The 17,898-nt window shown below is 37.1% G+C and overlaps 2 protein-coding genes across 4 annotated transcripts in view; one reads left to right on the top strand and one right to left on the bottom strand.

The window, feature by feature from the left end:
* The window catches only part of NDUFAF2 (NADH:ubiquinone oxidoreductase complex assembly factor 2), a 159,768-nt gene extending 148,994 nt beyond the window's left edge, over window positions 1–10,774 (bottom strand). Inside the window, exon 1 of the mRNA XM_029942286.1 lies at window positions 10,563–10,774. Coding sequence (XP_029798146.1) covers window positions 10,563–10,689 — 127 coding nt within the window. The 5' untranslated portion in view covers window positions 10,690–10,774. The remainder of the gene's footprint in view (window positions 1–10,562) is intronic.
* The window catches only part of ERCC8 (ERCC excision repair 8, CSA ubiquitin ligase complex subunit), a 63,185-nt gene continuing 55,415 nt past the window's right edge, over window positions 10,129–17,898 (top strand). Inside the window, exons 1-2 of one of the 3 annotated variants that reach the window (XM_029942284.1) lie at window positions 10,129–10,208; window positions 10,530–10,996. In XM_029942284.1, coding sequence (XP_029798144.1) covers window positions 10,920–10,996 — 77 coding nt within the window. In that variant the 5' untranslated portion in view covers window positions 10,129–10,208; window positions 10,530–10,919. Of the gene's footprint in view, window positions 10,209–10,415; window positions 10,997–17,898 lie in introns of those variants that run through there. The other 2 variants (XM_029942285.1, XM_029942282.1) reach the window with 2 other exon arrangements.

Genomic DNA, 17,898 nt, shown 5'->3' with positions numbered 1-17,898 from the left:
AGAGGCAGAGAGAGAATTCCAAGCAGGTTCCACACTGACAGCACAGAGCCTGAAGTGAGTCTTGATCCCACAAATCGTGAGATCATGACCTGAGCAGAAATCGAGAGGCAGATGTTTAAGTGAATGAGCCATCCAGGAACCCCACAACAAAGTATTTTAAAGTAAGTTTAACTTCTAAATATCCCTAAATAGAAAGCTGTTTAGTTAGTATCATAAAACATTTTAGGGTATCTTCCAATTTGATGATGCCCACGGTAGTAATTACATTGTCATCTCTAACAACTCAAGACAGAATATTCATTACTGTTCTATGGGGTGCCTGTGTGGCTCAGTCAGTTCAGTGAACAACTCTTGGTCTTGGCTTAGGTCATGGTCTCACAGTTTTGTGGGTATGAGCCCCATGCTGGACTTTACAATGACTGTGGGAGTCTGCTTGGGATTCTCTCTCTACCTCTCTCTTTGTCCCTCCCAAACTCGCACTGTCTCTCTCAAAATAAATAAGCTTAAATTTTTTTTAAATAAAAACTAAAAAAAGAATATTGCTTGCTGTTCTAAAAATTACATGTATTTTTTTTAGTTCTTCATCAATTCTTCAAAATATAGTTGCCCCTTACATTTTAAAATTTTTAAATTCTTATCTTAAGAGATTGTAGTTTATAAAGCAGTAGTGCAGGCTTTATTTAGAAGAAAAAAGTATAAATCCAATTATTTTAGAGAAAAGATTCTTCCTTCAAATCAGCTCAAAAATACTGAATAAACTGGTAACCTACAATTATTTTAAACAATGCTGCCACCTGCTGGAAAATTCTGAAATGTCATTTCCTAAATGTTAGACTAAATAACACATTAAAGAGGTGTATCATAGTCTTCCAATTGCCTAATGAAACAAGACACTTCGTATTCAATAATTCTGACCATCTGATTTGTCTGATTCTTAATAACTACATCTGAATCAAGTACTAATTCATTATAGTTTTTAGTATATTTATAATTTTTTAACATTTATTTATTTTTGAGAGAGAGAGAGAGAGAGACAAAGAGTAAGCAGGGAAAGGTAGAGATAAAGAGAGAGGAAGAAGGAGAATCCGTAAAGGCTCCAGGCTCTGAGCTATCAGCACAGAGCCTTCAGTTTTTAGTGTATTTAAATGCTGAGGCATTTAAATGTTGAGGCAACATCATCAAAAATAATGCAACTCTATAATTATATGAAACAATAGATGATGAAGGTTTTGAATTTTCAGATGATATCTTCATCCTTAAAGAAAAAAAATAAGACTGAGTATCTTAACAGAAGTTTGAGGCTAGCAATAAAACTAAATTTAGAAGGTCTCTGACTAAGCTAAGTCCAAAGTAGAAGCACACTAGAAAAGTTATGGAAAAAATACTCTTATTTATAATGAGAGCATTTTAGTTCCTGAAGAATATTTGGGTGTTTAGTATAAATTAAAAATATATATATACACCTTAATCACCTGTTTTAATATTTTGTAAAACAACTTTATTTTCTGTAGCTTTTAAAATCTTGCTTTGCTTTTATTTTTATAATTTGGGTCCATAAATATCTCAATTCATTGAACAGCTGTTTTGAGTACCTACTCTGTACATATGAAGCTTATTTAAATATTCAGAAATGAAACAATCACCTCATGTTTAAGATGAGGATAATAATCGCCAGTTATATGGGTGTTGTAGAGATGTGAAATAGAGTTGGCACATGATAAATAATAATTATCATTAATGTGAGCATTACAAAACGATTGGAGGCTATGGTAAGTTGAGAACAAAATGGAAGGATAAGAATGCTTCTAATTTGTGTTACAGATTAAGCATGTAAACTTCAGTTTAAAATAGCCATTGATTGGGGTGCCTGGCTGTCTCAGTCAACGGAGCATTCAACTATTGATCTTGAGGTTGTAGGTTCAAACCCCACACTAGGTGGAAAAATGACTTAAAAGTAAAATCTTTAAAAAATGTAATAAAATAGCCATTGATTTACCTCCTTTATTTTTCAAAATATAAGGGGGGGATAAAACTACACTGGAAAATAGCTAAAGATATCATCAAAAGGCCAGAAACTGAGACAAATAGGTCTGAAATACATAAAACAGGTATGTTTTGCATAAAACAGTGTTGAATAAATATTTGCCACATGAGAAATTAATGAATGGTACAGGATGAATTGGAAAGCAAATTAGGAATGCTGACTGGCTGATGAATTAGCAGATACACAAGCCTCACTGGAAGCATCTCTAGAAAGAAGTTCTGAAAGAACCTCAAGGTTAGAGTAGCAGAGTTGAAAGCACAGGGCAAAAAATTGGTTAAAAAAATTTTTTTAAAAAGGTAGTAGCAGGCCTGAGATCAAAGGTGGAAAAAAGACTCCAACCTGATACTGACGTTCTTAAGATACTAACTTGCAGGGGCTAAAAGTAAAGCATTCTGAATAATCACTATTGTTCTCCCAGAAAAATTTGACCAGAGCCCTATGGGAAGCCACAGGCATATGGCATTCACACAGATATCACTTGGTACAATCACTTTCAAGTAAAACGAGGACTATGTTCCAAAGGTCATCTAAAGAGGGTAGTCAGAAATAAGAAAACATAAACAACAGAGCACATAAAATGACTGAAGTAAGACTAAATACACCACTTACTACAACAAAAATAAATGGGTTAAGGCCAACATTAAAAAAAAATTTTTTTAGTTTTTTTTCCTACATGCACTCCCAAAAACGCAGGGATCTGTGGGTAAAAAAGGGTAGAAGTCAACATAAAAAGACAATGTACAAATTTCAAAAGACTTAAAAACATATTAGCAATCATAATGTAAAGGCTTTGTTTGGAGTTAAATTTATACAAACTGCAAAAATAAGTAAACAAATCAACATGACCAGGAAAAACCAGAGAAATGTGACAAACGTATATTTAATGATGTTAAGAAATTGTTGATTTCTATATGAATAATGGTTTTATTGTCACACTTAAAAAGAGGAGTCTTGTGTTTAAGAAACATATACTAAGATGCTTATAGATAAATTAACATCATGTTTGGTGTTTGCTTCAAAAAAGAAGAAAGATGAGGGGGGATAAAGGGAGAAAATAAAATTTAGCCATGAGTTGGTAACGGTTGAAAATGAACGATGGGTACATGGAGGTTTGTTTTATTCTTCTCTCTACTTTTTATGTCTGAAATATTTCATAACTCAATAGTCAAAAATAAGCTAAAAGATAAATAAAATATAAATGATTTTCAGGTTAGAAAATCCAACTACTATACTATTCTTTTTTAAAAAGGAAACACATAAAAAGAGTATAAAATACCCTTTTATTTTATTTTAAGTTTATTTATTTATTTTGAGAGAGAACATGCATGAAGGAGGGGCAGAGAGAGGAGAGAGAGAATTCCAAGCAGGCTCCATGCTGTCAGTGCAGAGCATGAAGTGGAGCCTGATCCAATGAACTGTGAGTACATAACCTGAGCCACAACCTAGAGTCAGATCTAAACCAACCCAGGCACCCCTAAAATATCCTTCAATTTTAATCAAAATTCAATTTTAGATTGACAAACCTCAATTCAAAATTACTACTTTTAAAGTTTGATTTATACCTCTTCTGATTTGGCTTCTCCAAAGTGTTTGAGAACTCCATATTTAAAGGACGTTTTTTAACCAAAAACCTTGACATATAAAACTCAGTGGATAAAGAACATGTGGTGTATATATATATACATACATTGGAATTATTACTCAGCCATCAAAATGAATGAAATCTTGTCATTTGCAAGGATATAGATGGAACTAGAAAGTATTACGCTAGGGGAAATAAGTCAATCTGAGAAAGACAAATACCATATGATTTAAATCAGATGTGTAATTTAAGAAACAAAACAGATAAACATAGGGGAAGGGGAGAAGAGGGGAGAGGTAAACATACCACAAGAGACTTTTAATGATAAAGAACAAACTAAGGATTGATAGAGGTAGAGAGGTGGGAGATGAGCTTGATGGGTGATGGGTATTAAGGAGGGCATTTTTTGTGATGAGCACTGGGTATTGTATGTAAGTGATAAATCACTGAAATCTACTCCTTAAACCAATACTTTACTGTATGTTAACTAAAATTTGAAATAAATATCAAATTCAGGAAATATTGTTGTGCCTGGGTGGCTCAGTAGGATGAGTGTCTGACTCTTTTTTTAAGTTTATTTTTGAGAAACAGAGCATGCGCAGGGGAACGTCAGAGAGAGAGAAGACATAGAATCTGAAGCAGGCTCCAGGCTCTGAGCTAGCTGTCAGCACAGAGCCCAATGTGGGCTTCGAACCCAAGAACCGTGGGATCATGACCTGAGTCGAAGTCAGCCGCTTAACCACCTGAGCCACCCAGGCACCCCAAGTGTCTAGCTCTTGATTTTAGCTCTGGTCATGATCCCAGGGTTGTGGGATCCAGCCCTGAATCCAGCTCTATGCTGAGCGTGAAGCAGTTTAAGATTCTCTCTCTCTTTCCCTCTTCTCCTCTCCCCCGTGCACGCTCTCTCTCTAAAATAAAAAAATTCAGGAAATGTTATTATAAATAACATATTTAGCACACTGACAATATATGTGAGTCTAAATATACCTACATATATTAGAAAGTATACAAAATATAATTTGACAGTAAATGCTTTCATGATAATCTTAGCACAAATTTTTCTTTGCTCACAAATTTCATTAAGTGTTCAAATAATGCTTCATTTAAAAACTGAGAACAAGGGGCACCTGGGTGGCTCAGTCAGTTAAGCGTCCGGCTTCGGCTCAGGTCATGATCTCACAGTTTGTGGGTTTGAGCCCCCGTCAGGCTCTGTGCTGACAGCTAGCTCAGAGCCTGGAGCCTGCTTCAGATTCTGTAACGCCCTCTCTCTCTGACCCTCCCCTGCTCTTGCTGTCTCTCTCTGTCTCTCAAAAATAAATTAGAAAAGCATTTAAAAAATTAAAAAAAAAACTGAGAACAAAATGAAAAAATTCTTTGGAATGTAAAACGTTCTAATAAAATGTTGAATAGATTTATTTCTTAATTATTTAAATATGACCATTTGAAAATCACTGCTAGTAGCCTAGTATAAATAATTCACTATGCAAAAAGCCTTAATGAGGGTTATGCAGTTTTTAAAAATGTATTCTAAAAATAAATCTCCCTACTATGTTGATGAAACATTTGTCGTGGACTCTGAAGGAAGGCATCAATGTTATCTACCATCCATTGCAATCCCTGCCTGGGCCACCAATCAATTCTGTTTTGGGAACATTAACTAAACTCATTATTATGAAATTATGAAAAGTAACAGAGTAGACACAGCTCTTAAATGGTTGCATTCAATCAAGTTTTAATCTATTTTTTTTTCAGAATGCTGAAAAGTAAATAACTATTATCTGATTCAACTTCCTGGTAAAAATCATGTAAGCTTTTAAGTTTGAGTTCTATTAATATAAGTATCTACAATTCTTATAAAATTATTGATCTTCAGATTAGATTATAATCAAATTTCCCTTTCAGGATAGACTCAAAGGTCATTAATGTCAGCCAGGTAGTTTGGATCTATTCCTTCTGGATTGAGAAGCCACTAAAATGACAGAGTTCCTAAATACCTATCTCTTAATTTGATATTACTATTACTCTCTCCTTACTTAAACAAATATCCCTACAGTTTTAGCGATCACCTACATAAAGGTGGCTTCCAAATCTATATTTTAATCATTAACATCTTTGGAACTGGAGATCTGAGTATACAATTGCCTGACAATACAGCTGTCCTATTATAACAAACAAACTCCATTTATCCTTTTACCAACCTCCCATGAAGCCTACTTCTCTATTTGCATTTGTCCCTATTAGCCTCCATGTGCATGAATCAGTACACCACAATCCACCAGCTCTTCGGAATTAAAGCAAAATCATCTTTGGCCCCTCTTCTTTTTCCTTCCAACAGTCTAAGTCATTATCAAGTTTACAAATTTTGCTAAATCAAAACGCTTCTTTCCATTCACATTGTTTGCGTCTCTTAAGATCTCTTTCCAGTATCAAGGTCAATCTAGGAAAGCTCCCACCAAAGAGTATTTCAGCTCTTCCCTCTCCCCTCTAGCTCACCTTCTACAGGGTTTCCAGATTCATTTCGCCAGCAGCTCTTATCATGTCCTACGATTTTCAATGGCTACCTACCAGCTACAGAATGAAGTATCTGACCCTATCTCTCCTCTCACTAGAACAGCTGTCTCTAGTTCTTCTACCCTGAAGTCCCCCAGCATGGGACTACCTTCTAATCTCTGTGGTATTTACTACCCCTTCCAAGCCATGACAGAGAATGTTCTTAAACCACTCTTCCTGAAATTGTATTTATCATTCAAGTTGCTGATAAAATGTGTCCAGCTCCTTATCTCCCTAAAGTCTCCCAGCTGCAATTAAACACAAGGTGCTTTCTTCCTTTTCTAACATAGCTCCAACAGTCTGTAAGTTGTTTCTTATAAAAAAGATGAACATTTCCTCTCTCACCTGAGTTCTGATTTAAAGGTCTGCACAGATGAGCTTAATCCTTTTCTATACAACAATTTTCCAAATTTGTGAAGCTGCTCCTAAATCTTCTCTTAACAGGATAAATTTCCTCAAGATTCACAGCTAATAGGGGCACCTGGGTGGCTTAGTCAGTTAAGTGTCCAGCTTCCGGTTTCAGCTCAAGTCATGATCCCACGGTTCATGGGTTCGAGCCCCATGTCAGGCTCTGTGCTGACAGCCAGCTCAGAGCCTGGAGCCTGCTTCAGATTCTGTGTCTCCCTCTCTCTCTGACCCTCCCCTGTTCGTGCTGTCTCTCTCTGTCTCTCAAAAATAAATAAAAAAACATAAAAATATTTTTAAAAAAATATTCACAGCTAATAGTCATAGATACGATTTCTAGAAATTTTCATCATCTTTGCTACCCTTGTGTGGACACTCTAGATGTCAACCATCTCTCCTAAAGTGTGGTATCCAGAGCCAAACACAATACTCCAAATCTTGTTTCTTGCAAATTATGCATGATATTCATCTTCCTTCCCCAATTTGGACATTCACAATGTCTATTAGCAAATTAACAACTCAAAATAGTCTTTCAGTAATAAACTTGTTATTTTTAACTGGGTGCAGATATTCAATAAATGTCCAAAGATAAAGGTGAAAATAATAAAACAAGGTTCAAAGAGCTTCTAATCAGAATCGACTATACAAAAATTTACCTTAGAAAGGAAAAGAACTTCTTTCGAAACATGAGATAAATTTGAAACTAGATAGTTAGCAGTCAGAGATACTATAAATAAAAAGGTTGCAACACCAAAGGAAATTTCTAGACAAAGTTTATTTGGGGAATCTTTTGCTAAGTAATCCACCATAAAGCAAGCAGACTTTCAATAAAAATACTTTGATTAATATCTTTTAATTAAAAATGCCAACTAATAATGCTATATTCACAATGTTCTTATCCTGAAATGCCAATATGAATTTTAACAAGTTAAAATTTCAACAATCAATCCTAAACTTAAATTCAGCTGACTGGACAATACTCAAGAGATTTATTTTAAATTGCATAACCATCTTCGCTCTCATTAAATAATATCATATGTAGTTCTTTAATGACTACCACACACTTTAATGGCACCACACAAATTAAGTGAATTAAAAGAAAAGAGTCATTGCCTCTAGAGTTCTTAAACACTCTTCAGTGATTATGTTAAATGCTCAACAATTTATTCAATTCAAAGAAAACTCAAGAAGACCTATAACATATCATCTTTTATACAAAGAAAATAAAGTTCAATGCTTCATTTTCTGGAAACTTGCTTTAAAACAAGCTAAGGTTCTTTCCCCTTGATTTATAGTGGAAGGCTTAGGAAATGTGTAATGATATTGACAATATATAGTACGTATCTGTGCCACAGGCCTAAATTATCTAAGAACTGAATGACACAGATATATAGCAGCATACAATGATTCTCCTACATCATCAATATAATCCTCATTTTCTCACAACCAAGAGTACATGAATTCAAAATATCAAGCTTATAGAAGTATAAATTGATAAGCACTTTGGAAAACAATCTGGCATTATAATACAGTTGAAGACCAACATATCCCTTGACTCACAAATTATGTTCTTAGGATACACATGATTTTGTTAATTTTAATCTTTCTTCAATGATATTATATTTTCACTGAAATAATACAATGAAGTTGATACAAAATTATAATAAAACCTTGTTTGTGAGCATAATTCATTCCAGAAACACACTTGTAACCCAAAGCACTTGTACATAAAAGTGAATTTCAAGAACCACTGGCACAGTTGTGTTCATGTGACAGTGGTATCACGTACTACTCATATTGCAAGACATCACTTGTTTATCATGTTAAAATTTTTTAGAAAAGTGGTGGAACACTTGCAGAACAAGTCACTCCCAATCTAACGTTTTACTGTATTTTTAATGGTCACAAAATTTGAACATATATTTCACTAAAGATCTATGGATGCCAAATAAGCACATAAAAAGATGCTCAGCATTCTCAGTCATTAGGAAAATGACAATCAAAACCACAATGAGACACCACTATGCAACTAATAGAATTGATAAAATAAAAATAAATACTAACAACAAAAACCTGACAATACCAAGTGCTACTGAGGATGTTTAAATAGAATTTTCTTAACATTGCTGGCAGGCAAATAGTATAGCCAATTTGGGAAAGATTGGGGTAGTTTCTTATAAAGGTATATACACATGCACGCAACCCAGCAATCTCACTCCTATGTATTTACCCAAGAGAAACTGGAACAGAGTCACATAAAATCCTGTATGGGAATGTTTATAGAAGCTTTCCTCACAATCACCAAAAACTAGAAACAACCCAAGTCCTTTGGCTAGTGAATGGATAAACTGCGCTAAACCCATCAATGAAATCCTACTTACCAATACAAAGGAATAGCTACAGACACATGGAAGAATCTTAACTGCATTATGCCGTGTGAGATAAGCTAGACCTGAAAGAGGACATCTTATGTAATTTCATATATATGACATTCTGGAAAAGGAAAAATTACAGGGACCTAAAACAGATCAGTAATTGCAAAGGGCTGGATATGGGGTGAGGGAATGAACTACTAAGGGGTAGAGGGAATTTGGGAAGTGATGGAACCATTCTAGATCTTCACCGTGTTATAGTTATGGGACTCAATGCATTTACCAAAAATCATAAAACCATAGACCAAAAAGGATGAGTGTTACTGTATGTAAATTATACCTTAATAAAAAAAAGTCAACTGATGTTCTGCATATGTTTTTAATGTTCCTGACAACTTATGGAAAAGAAATATCTTTCCTTCTGCTTGCAGTCTGTAAAGAAAGACTATCAACATGTTAGGTAGTTTCTTTGTGGACTTTAAAGAAAAGAAAGAAAGACATATTCCTTGCCCTGACAGAGTTTAGAAGCTCACTTGGGAAACAAGTCTAAGATGCTCAGTTACAGAAAAAGGCTAGGCAAAGCAACTGAGTGATAAATCATAGAAAACACTTTACATGTGCTCTAAGAAAAAGTAAGGAAGGACTAATTCCCTTTAACTAGAGTTAAGGGAAATGAATGGAACACAATTTTGTAAAGGTCTCAGCGTTTCTCAATATAACGGTTATTATCGTCTCTAAGTTTCAGATGAGGAGTCAGATTTGGGAGGACAAATAATTCGTCCGTGTTCTCTCAGCTATTATGTGTCAGGGTTGAAATTCTAATCCAAGCCCTTCTGATTCCAACGCCTGAGATCTTTTGCATCGCGATGATGGAACAACATGGAAGAGGCTGCTAGGTGACATGATTAACAACGGACATGAACGCCCCCTAACTTTCCAAACTCCACTACTTCACATGAGTCCTAAGAAACACCACGACTAGTGCAATGATCTTAAAGTGAGCTTCACGGCGTTTGGGAAGGTAACAAGAAGCCTTGTGAGGATCTCTTCTCCACGGTGTGCAGAAAGCTACCTCTGACATGTTGAAGGAAGGTGACGCATGTGGCCAGCGCCGGCGCTGCTGGAAAGGGTAAACACCAAGACAGGAAAAAGCGGAGGCGCTCAAGAGACGCCTCTTCGATTATATATGGCCGGCCTGATCGCAAGCAGGGCACAGGAGGAACAGCTACTTTCCTGCCTCTTCCAAGTCCCTCTGGTAAAAGACCTCCGCAGACTTGTCTCTGTCTACGTCGCCCAATGACCAGGACAGAACGACCTCCGCCTGCGGACTGTGGGTCAGGAGGACAGCTAGCTGTGCTTGCCTTGCGGTGCTCTCGCCGGTCGCGGGGAGGCGCACCTCACCAAGGCGCCGCAACCGAGGGACCGCGGGCACACATTCTGCTGCGCCGCGGCGCCAAGCGCTCAGAGTGAAGGGGTTGGCGAGGTGAACGAACTTGCGTTGTCCCCCTAGGTGTCATCACAACTGTCACACACTGTGTTAAGTTGACAAGACGCTCTCTCTTTCCCTTATTTACAGATCGCGCAACCCCTGAGCTCCCTGTCATCTCACCTCTCCAGTTCTTGTATTCCGGAACATAGTAGTATTTGTTCCCGAACCGGTCTGTGCCGACTTGCTCCTTCGCTTCCTTTGACAGCGCTCTCCATAAGGCACGCAACAAATCCTGAGACCAACCCATGCAGTCCGCCCGGCTTTCAGCGCGAATCTCAGACGGATCTGCGGGGACTCAAGCACACACGCTCTCCAGCCGCAGACCCCGCCCACCAGCTTTATCCTCACGCCCTTCTAGTAACGGCACTCACCATTGGTCGGATGTCATCTGGCGTAACCAATGGGAGACTCCACTGGTACAGCCTCTGCGCTCTGTCATGGCGGCGTCCAGTGTTCAAGCAGATGTGAAGGAACAGGATGTTAGGGTTTTTGTCAGCGCGACAGGCCGGTTTGGACGACCCTCTTCGCCTCCGGAGAGCGGAGTCCACTCGGAGGTAAAGAAGACCTTACTTTTTTTTTTTTTCTCAAACAGAGCTTTCAATCGAATACGGACCACTTGGCTTGCCTCTCACTTTCCCGCCTCATTATCACTTTACTTCCACCAAACTCGCCTTTAATCTCTTCTGCTCTGTGGCTAACGAAAGTAAGACACCTTCTACATTCCTGTAGGCAGATGGATGCGCACGCAGTTTCTGGCGCTTTACCTTATTTTTTCTCCCTCACATTACGTTTCCTCCCCAGTCCCCCAAAGTAACTACTCTCCAAGGATTCCTTCATTCAGTCAGTCGACGTCTTTAGTGAGCGCCCACTGTTTGCCATTCCTTATGCTAATGGCGAGGGTAGGCCAAGAATTGAGCAAAGTTTAGCTAGACTAGAGCAGTCTAGGGGGCCATTGACAAGAGATGAACCTGGAGATGCAGTACGGGGTTCAATGAGGAAGAGCCTTTCGTGCTTGGTGAAGAGGTATAAAGACCATAATAAGGTGACAACTATTGGATTTTGTCATCTGCTTGGAGAATGGATTGAAATTGAGAGCAAGCAGTGAAAGTCAAGTTAGGTAACTGTTCTAGTTGTCTCGGAGAGAGCAGATGGAAGGAAGCCTGGGCCAGGGAAGTAGAGGTTGAGTCAAAGACAGTGAAGATATATGAAAATATTTAAGAAATAAAATCAACGAGCTATGGAAATTGTTTGGATATATAATAAATGATGAAAAGAGAGGTGTCAACAGTGATTCCCAGATAAGTGCTTTGTATAACAGTGAATGATGATATTTATTTAGATAAGGTTTTCCAAAGGGGGCAGCGAGTTTTACTGTAACTTTGCTCTTACTGATTTTTTTTCCATATTACTTTCTCGTTTTTAAATTTTTTAAGTTTATTTATTTTTAGAGAGACAGCAAGAGCATGATTGGCGGTGGGGTAGAGAGAGAGAATCCGAAGCAGGCTCCACAATGTCAGCGCAGAGCCTGGTGTGGGGCTCAAACTGACAAAACCATGAGATCATAACCTGAGCCAAAATCAAGAGTTTGATGCTTAACCAGCTGAGCCACCCAGGTGCCCCTCCCTTATTACTTCTGAAGAACCTGTGAATAGTTTCACTTGGAGAGAGGAAGACAAACTTCATTATATATATCTGATGCCCAGAAGAAATTGAGAGATCTTTAATGTAAGATAATATGTGAAGTGATGTGGAAATGAGATAACCCAGGCACTATTTGTAGAGTAAGAAAGGCAATTTGGTGACGAAAAATCTGAGAAAAATCAACATTTAAAGTTAGACTGGGGCGTGCCTGGGTGCCTCAATTTGTTAAGCATCTGCTCAGGTCATGATCTCGAGTTTGTGAGTTTGAGATCTTTGGGCTCTGTGCTGACAGCTCTGAGCCTGGAGGCTGCTTCAGAGATTGTGTCTCCCTTTCTTCTTGCCCCTCCCCCACTCACACTCTGTCTCTCTCTCTCTCAAAAACAAACATTAAAATAAATAAATAAAATTAGGCGGAAGGAGACTTAAAAAAGGAGTTGAAGGAAAACCAGGGTGATGAAGTATCATGTACACTAAAAGAAGACTGTTTAAGGTGGAAGCCAGGAAATGTGTCAGTTGCTGGCCCCAGTGTCCTTTGCTCTCAGTGTTCCATTACTCTATTTTCTTTATTCAATTTATTACTACTGAAATTGTGTTATGTATTCATTTTTTATTAGTGTATTGTTTTCCTAACTTCTGTGAGAAAAAAGACATGAGAAAAGAGGCCTAAGAAGAGTTTGTGTTGAGTGGATCGCATTATTCAAGAAATATGAGGAATTAAGGAGGAATTAAACGTATACATTATATCTAACCAGCTGGGTAGTCACTGATGGCCTTGGGAAGAGTATTTTCAGAAGAACTGTGGGAATAAAAATAAGATTTTCAATGAGTTGTAGAGTGACAGAGGAAAGGAAGTGGCAACTGCCAACATGAATGACTTTTAAATTGTTGACTCTTTATAGAGAAAAGCAGAGTATAGTTACTTACTGGAAAGTGATAGATAGGATTTTTTTCTAATATCCCAAAAGAAGAACTCACTGCTATATTAGTTACCACTGGATGGGTAACAAAGTACCCACAAAACTTAGCAGCTTAAAACAAAAGATTTACAGTAAGCCTTTTTTTGCAAGCATCATTCATTCCGGAAACATGCTTGTAACCCAAATGTATATGAAAGCAAATTTCCCCACGAGAAATAATGGAAACTCAGATGATTTGTTCCACAACCCAAAAATATTCGTATAAAAATGATGACAATACTGTAATATAATACAAAACATAAAAATAAACAAATGAACTTGCACTTACCTTTGAAAATCTTTGTGGTTGTTTTGAGGGAGACAAGAGAGGAGGGTTATTGTGTAGGATGACTTTGACTTATCACTAATCCTGTCTTTTGGCTCAATGGAATCTTTTTCTGCATGGGAGTCACTGTATACTCTCACATGGATGTTGACGGCAGTACAGTATTAATAAACTCTTGTCATATACTGTGTTTAATGAAACTGGCAATAAGGCAGCAGAGGAAAGGGTCTATATCCACAGGCAGCTTGACCTAGAATGAAGCAAAGCGTTCCTAAGCTTACTCTTATATGGAAAAGCAAAGGACTATCCTACCCTACCACAACTACAAAGAGACAAAAATAATAAACTATTGTAATGCATGATAATAATCTTTTGCCTGTTTTCCGCAAGCAATTTATGTGTTTTGTGTTCTAAAATGTTGCATCAGCTTTATATTTAGTATTATGCTTTTAAAATGGGAAAATATGTTTCAAATACTGCATGTAATTTTCACTAAAAAAGTAAACATTAAGTCTTTTTTAAGTAAACTGATCTTTGATTAGTTTTAAACATGATCAAGTTTCCATCCACTGATGTCCCCTTGTCTCCAACCCCAATCAGTGCAGTGTAGACAGCATTTCCTATTCAGCTCATTGATCCACTCTAATAAAAACATATAGACATATCCAGAGGTTTTAATTTCAATGATTCCAAAAACTTAAGTTTTATTTCAATGACTGTAAAAACTCAAAATTTATATTTATCAAAATTTGTCAGTCTTTGCTGATAATTTGACTTGTTTCCACCAAATAGTTCTGCAATTCTTCCATTATGATTAGTAAATTAAACATTGGAAAAGTGAATGAACTTGCCTCTCAGACCTTTAATTTTTGTGAAAATAACTGTACTTTTAAAAAAAGAGCTAGCATTATTTTTTAATCTAGGAGGTTCAGAAGTCTTATATTAGTAAAAATTTAGACCATGTCACCTAAAACTGGTTTTCTTCAGACTCTTTGAATTTCAAATAGTCTTTGGTCTGAGGAAGCAATTAAGTAAAGCTCTTTGTTAAAATTCTGATTATGCCATATTACTTTATTAAGATTTTTTTTAAGTTTATTTATTTGAGAGAGAGAACATGCACACACACACACACACACACACACACACACACACACAAGCAGGAGTGAGACAGCGAGAAATCCCAAGCAGGCTCCCTGCAGTCAGCACAGAGTCTGATGTGGGGCTCAAACTCACAAACCTCGAGATAATGATCTGAGCCAAAATCAAGAGCTTAACTGACTGAGCCACCCCGGCGCCCTAAGGTTTATTTTATTTTTAGAGAGAGAGAGAGAGAGAGAGAGAGCATAAATGGGGAAGAGGGGCAGAGGGAGAGACAATCAGAAGCAGGCTCCACTCTCAATGCTGAACTTGACTTGGAACTTGATCCCCCAACTCTGGGATCATGACCTGAGGGAATCAATCAACCAACTGACTGAGCCACTAAGGTGCCCCTGATTATGCCATTTTAATTTGAGCTAATGAAATACAAATGCAGAAAGAGTTGCTATTCTTACAAAAACTACATAGACCACTGTTGAAATAATCTGAACAAATGGTTTAATTGAAATGCTGTTCAAAAAGTTATGATTGAGAAAATGTTATAAAAGCCTTGGGGAAATATAAAAAGATGGGACATTTTTTTTCAACTTTGCCGTAATACAGGAATCACATAGAGTCTTTGGAAAAGACTTTTGCCAAAGTTCCAACCCTAGAGATTCTGATTTAATTGGTCCAGGACACTGGGATTTCTTGAAAGCTCCCTAGGTGATTGTAATATGTAGCCAGGATTGACAACCCTTGCTAGAGAAAGATTCCACTTTCAATTGCTTTGCATATGTTGGAGATTCCATATTCATTTGCTTTGCATATACCTTAAATGTTTATTCAACTAAAACAAGTTAATAAAAATATCATTTGGGTAAATACAAAAATACTGATTCGAAGGGGCACATGCACCTCGATGTTTATAGCAGCACTATCAACAATAGCCAAACTATAGAAAGAGCCAAATGTCCATTGACAGATGAATGGATAAAGAAGATGTGGTATATATGTACAATGGAATATTACTCAGCCATAAAAAGAATGAAATCTTGTCATTTGCAACAACATGGATGAGGCTAGAGTTTGTGTTATAAGTGAAATAAGTGAGAAGGACAAAGATCATGTGATTTCACTTACATGAAGAATTTAAGACATAAAACAGATGAACATAGGGGAAAGGCAAAAAATAGAGAGGGAAGCAAACCATAAGAGACTCTTAACTATCAAGAAGAAACTGAGGGTTGATGGAGGGAGATGGGCCAGGAATGGGCAAAATGGGTGATCGATTTTAAGGAAGATACTTGTGATGAGCACTGAGTGTTACATGTAAGTGATAAATCACAAAATTCTACATCTATTCAGTGTCAACATATATGTCAACTAACTAGAATTTAAATAAAAACTAGATATCATAAACAAGTTAACAAAACATTTTTAGAGATTCCTGAAAATCATAACTAGAGGGATAATTTATAAAGGAAAGATGATATCGTACTCTGTTCAGCACGTTTAACTCTACTTCAAACTATTGGCATATGAATATTCAGGCAGTTCTTGCTTTGTGTACTAGTGCACATCTATAAAACTAATTGTGCTAGCCAAACCTATGGAAAGTAACTTTAATAATCAGGGGAGAAAGTTACCATTATTCTGTGGTATTTACATTTCTTTGTCAAACATTAACCTTTTATTGTCAGTCATAAATATATAAAAAATGAAAATTAGTAAAGTTTTAGTACCCTATAATATAAAACATTAGAAACAATTTGAACTACAGTTATCTCTTTATATTAAAGAAACCAGGGAGGCATCTTCGTGGGTCAGAGGGTTAAGCATCTGACTTCCGACTTTGACTCAGGTCATGATCTTGCAGTACGAGAGTTCAAGCCCTGTGTCCAGCTCTGTGCTGACAGCTCAGAGCCTGGAGCCTACTTTGGATTCTGTCTCCCTCTCTGCCCCTCCCCAACTCATGCTGTTGCATGCTCCCATTCATGCATGCTTGCTTGCTCTCTCTCAAAAGTAAATATACATTAAAAATTTTTTTTTAATTAAAGAAAAACAGGGTGCCTAGATGGCTTAGTAGGTTAAGTGTCTGATTCTTGATTTTGGCTCAGGTCATGATCTCACTGTTTGTGAGTTCAAGTCCCATGTCAGGCTCTGTGCTGACAGCATGGAGCCTGCTTGGTATTGTCTCTTTCTGCCCTTCTCTCTGCCCTTCTCCCCTGCTCACTCTCTCTCTCTCTAAATATTCTTATTGTATAATTTATAATACACGTTGCCCATCTTTTCTGTATCTTGACTGATTATCATTCTTTCTAAGTCTGAATCAAATTCCAAAATTTTATCCTTTGCATTTCAATGGGAAATATCTTTGAGGGTTTTTTGCTATTTTTTTTGTAATGTGAATGTTTTTGCCAGTGTCGTTTCCTCTAGGACATCTTTAGCCTTTTCATCACAACCACTTTTCCTAATTTATTTGGGTAACTTTACCCACCTGCACTGATTTCCTCAGTGTGCGACATTCTCAGGTGGCAGCAGTGGCAGCATTTCCACAGTCACCTGTTTCTTCTGTAACTCCATTTGCAGTCCATTTGAGTTTTACTTCCAGCATTACCACTTATCATTTCTTTCACGCTCTTTCATTCTATTGGCCAAGTCTCTCTTATAATTACCCATTTTTCTAAAATTTCTTACAGGGTTATCTCAGAAGCATAGAACTTTGCAGTTTGTATGTGAACTGAATAACAAATCCACAGTAACGAATCACTTGCAGACTTTGAAAGAAGTCATGTAAATTGGTCATGAACTATGATGTGCATGTTATTTTTGTAGTGATTTGTGGACTGAGAAGTTAGTAACCAGCTCTGTGTTTTATGCTATTAGTCACAGTTAATGTATCGAAGTAACTGAATTTTGAACCACATTGTTGGGGGGTCTGGTATTTAACTAAATCCTAGTAACTGAAATTCTGTATTTAGTTCACAGACTATGCAAAGTGAGGACTGCTTGTATATTTAAGTTAAGATAAAGCATTTAAGGTAGTGTTTCTTTTTAAAGATGCCCCTCATTAAGTGATGTCTTTGCTTAACTAAACAACTACAGTCATATTTTACTTAAAGAAGACATCTGTTCGAATTTGCCCCAGAGCCTTCCTTCTCAATGATTAAAGACAAAAGAATGAGCACTAATGTGCAAAGTTTACAATTCTTAACCCCACTTTTTTTCACAACATTCTTGAAGTGTATTTGACGTATAATAAACTGCACATTAAGTTAGTGTAGGGGCCCATTCTGCCAAAAGACCTGTTGAGATCCCTCTGTAAGTCACCAAGAAGAACGCGCATATCTCCAGCTTGTCTGGAAAGTGTGACCCTGGTGCAAGTGAGGTCCCTCAGTTGAGGATTGGGATTGAGTCGCTCTCCTGGGAGACTGAGTGTACAGTGTCATATGGCTTGTTGGGTCCTGCTTTTCTTTGTTTTAGAGAATGTGCG

Source organism: Suricata suricatta, chromosome 6 (genome assembly GCF_006229205.1).
Source record: "Suricata suricatta isolate VVHF042 chromosome 6, meerkat_22Aug2017_6uvM2_HiC, whole genome shotgun sequence".
In the NCBI taxonomy this organism is placed as follows: domain Eukaryota; kingdom Metazoa; phylum Chordata; class Mammalia; order Carnivora; family Herpestidae; genus Suricata; species Suricata suricatta.
Note: the sequence above shows the minus strand (reverse complement) of the source record. Positions and strands in the feature narration are given on the sequence as shown.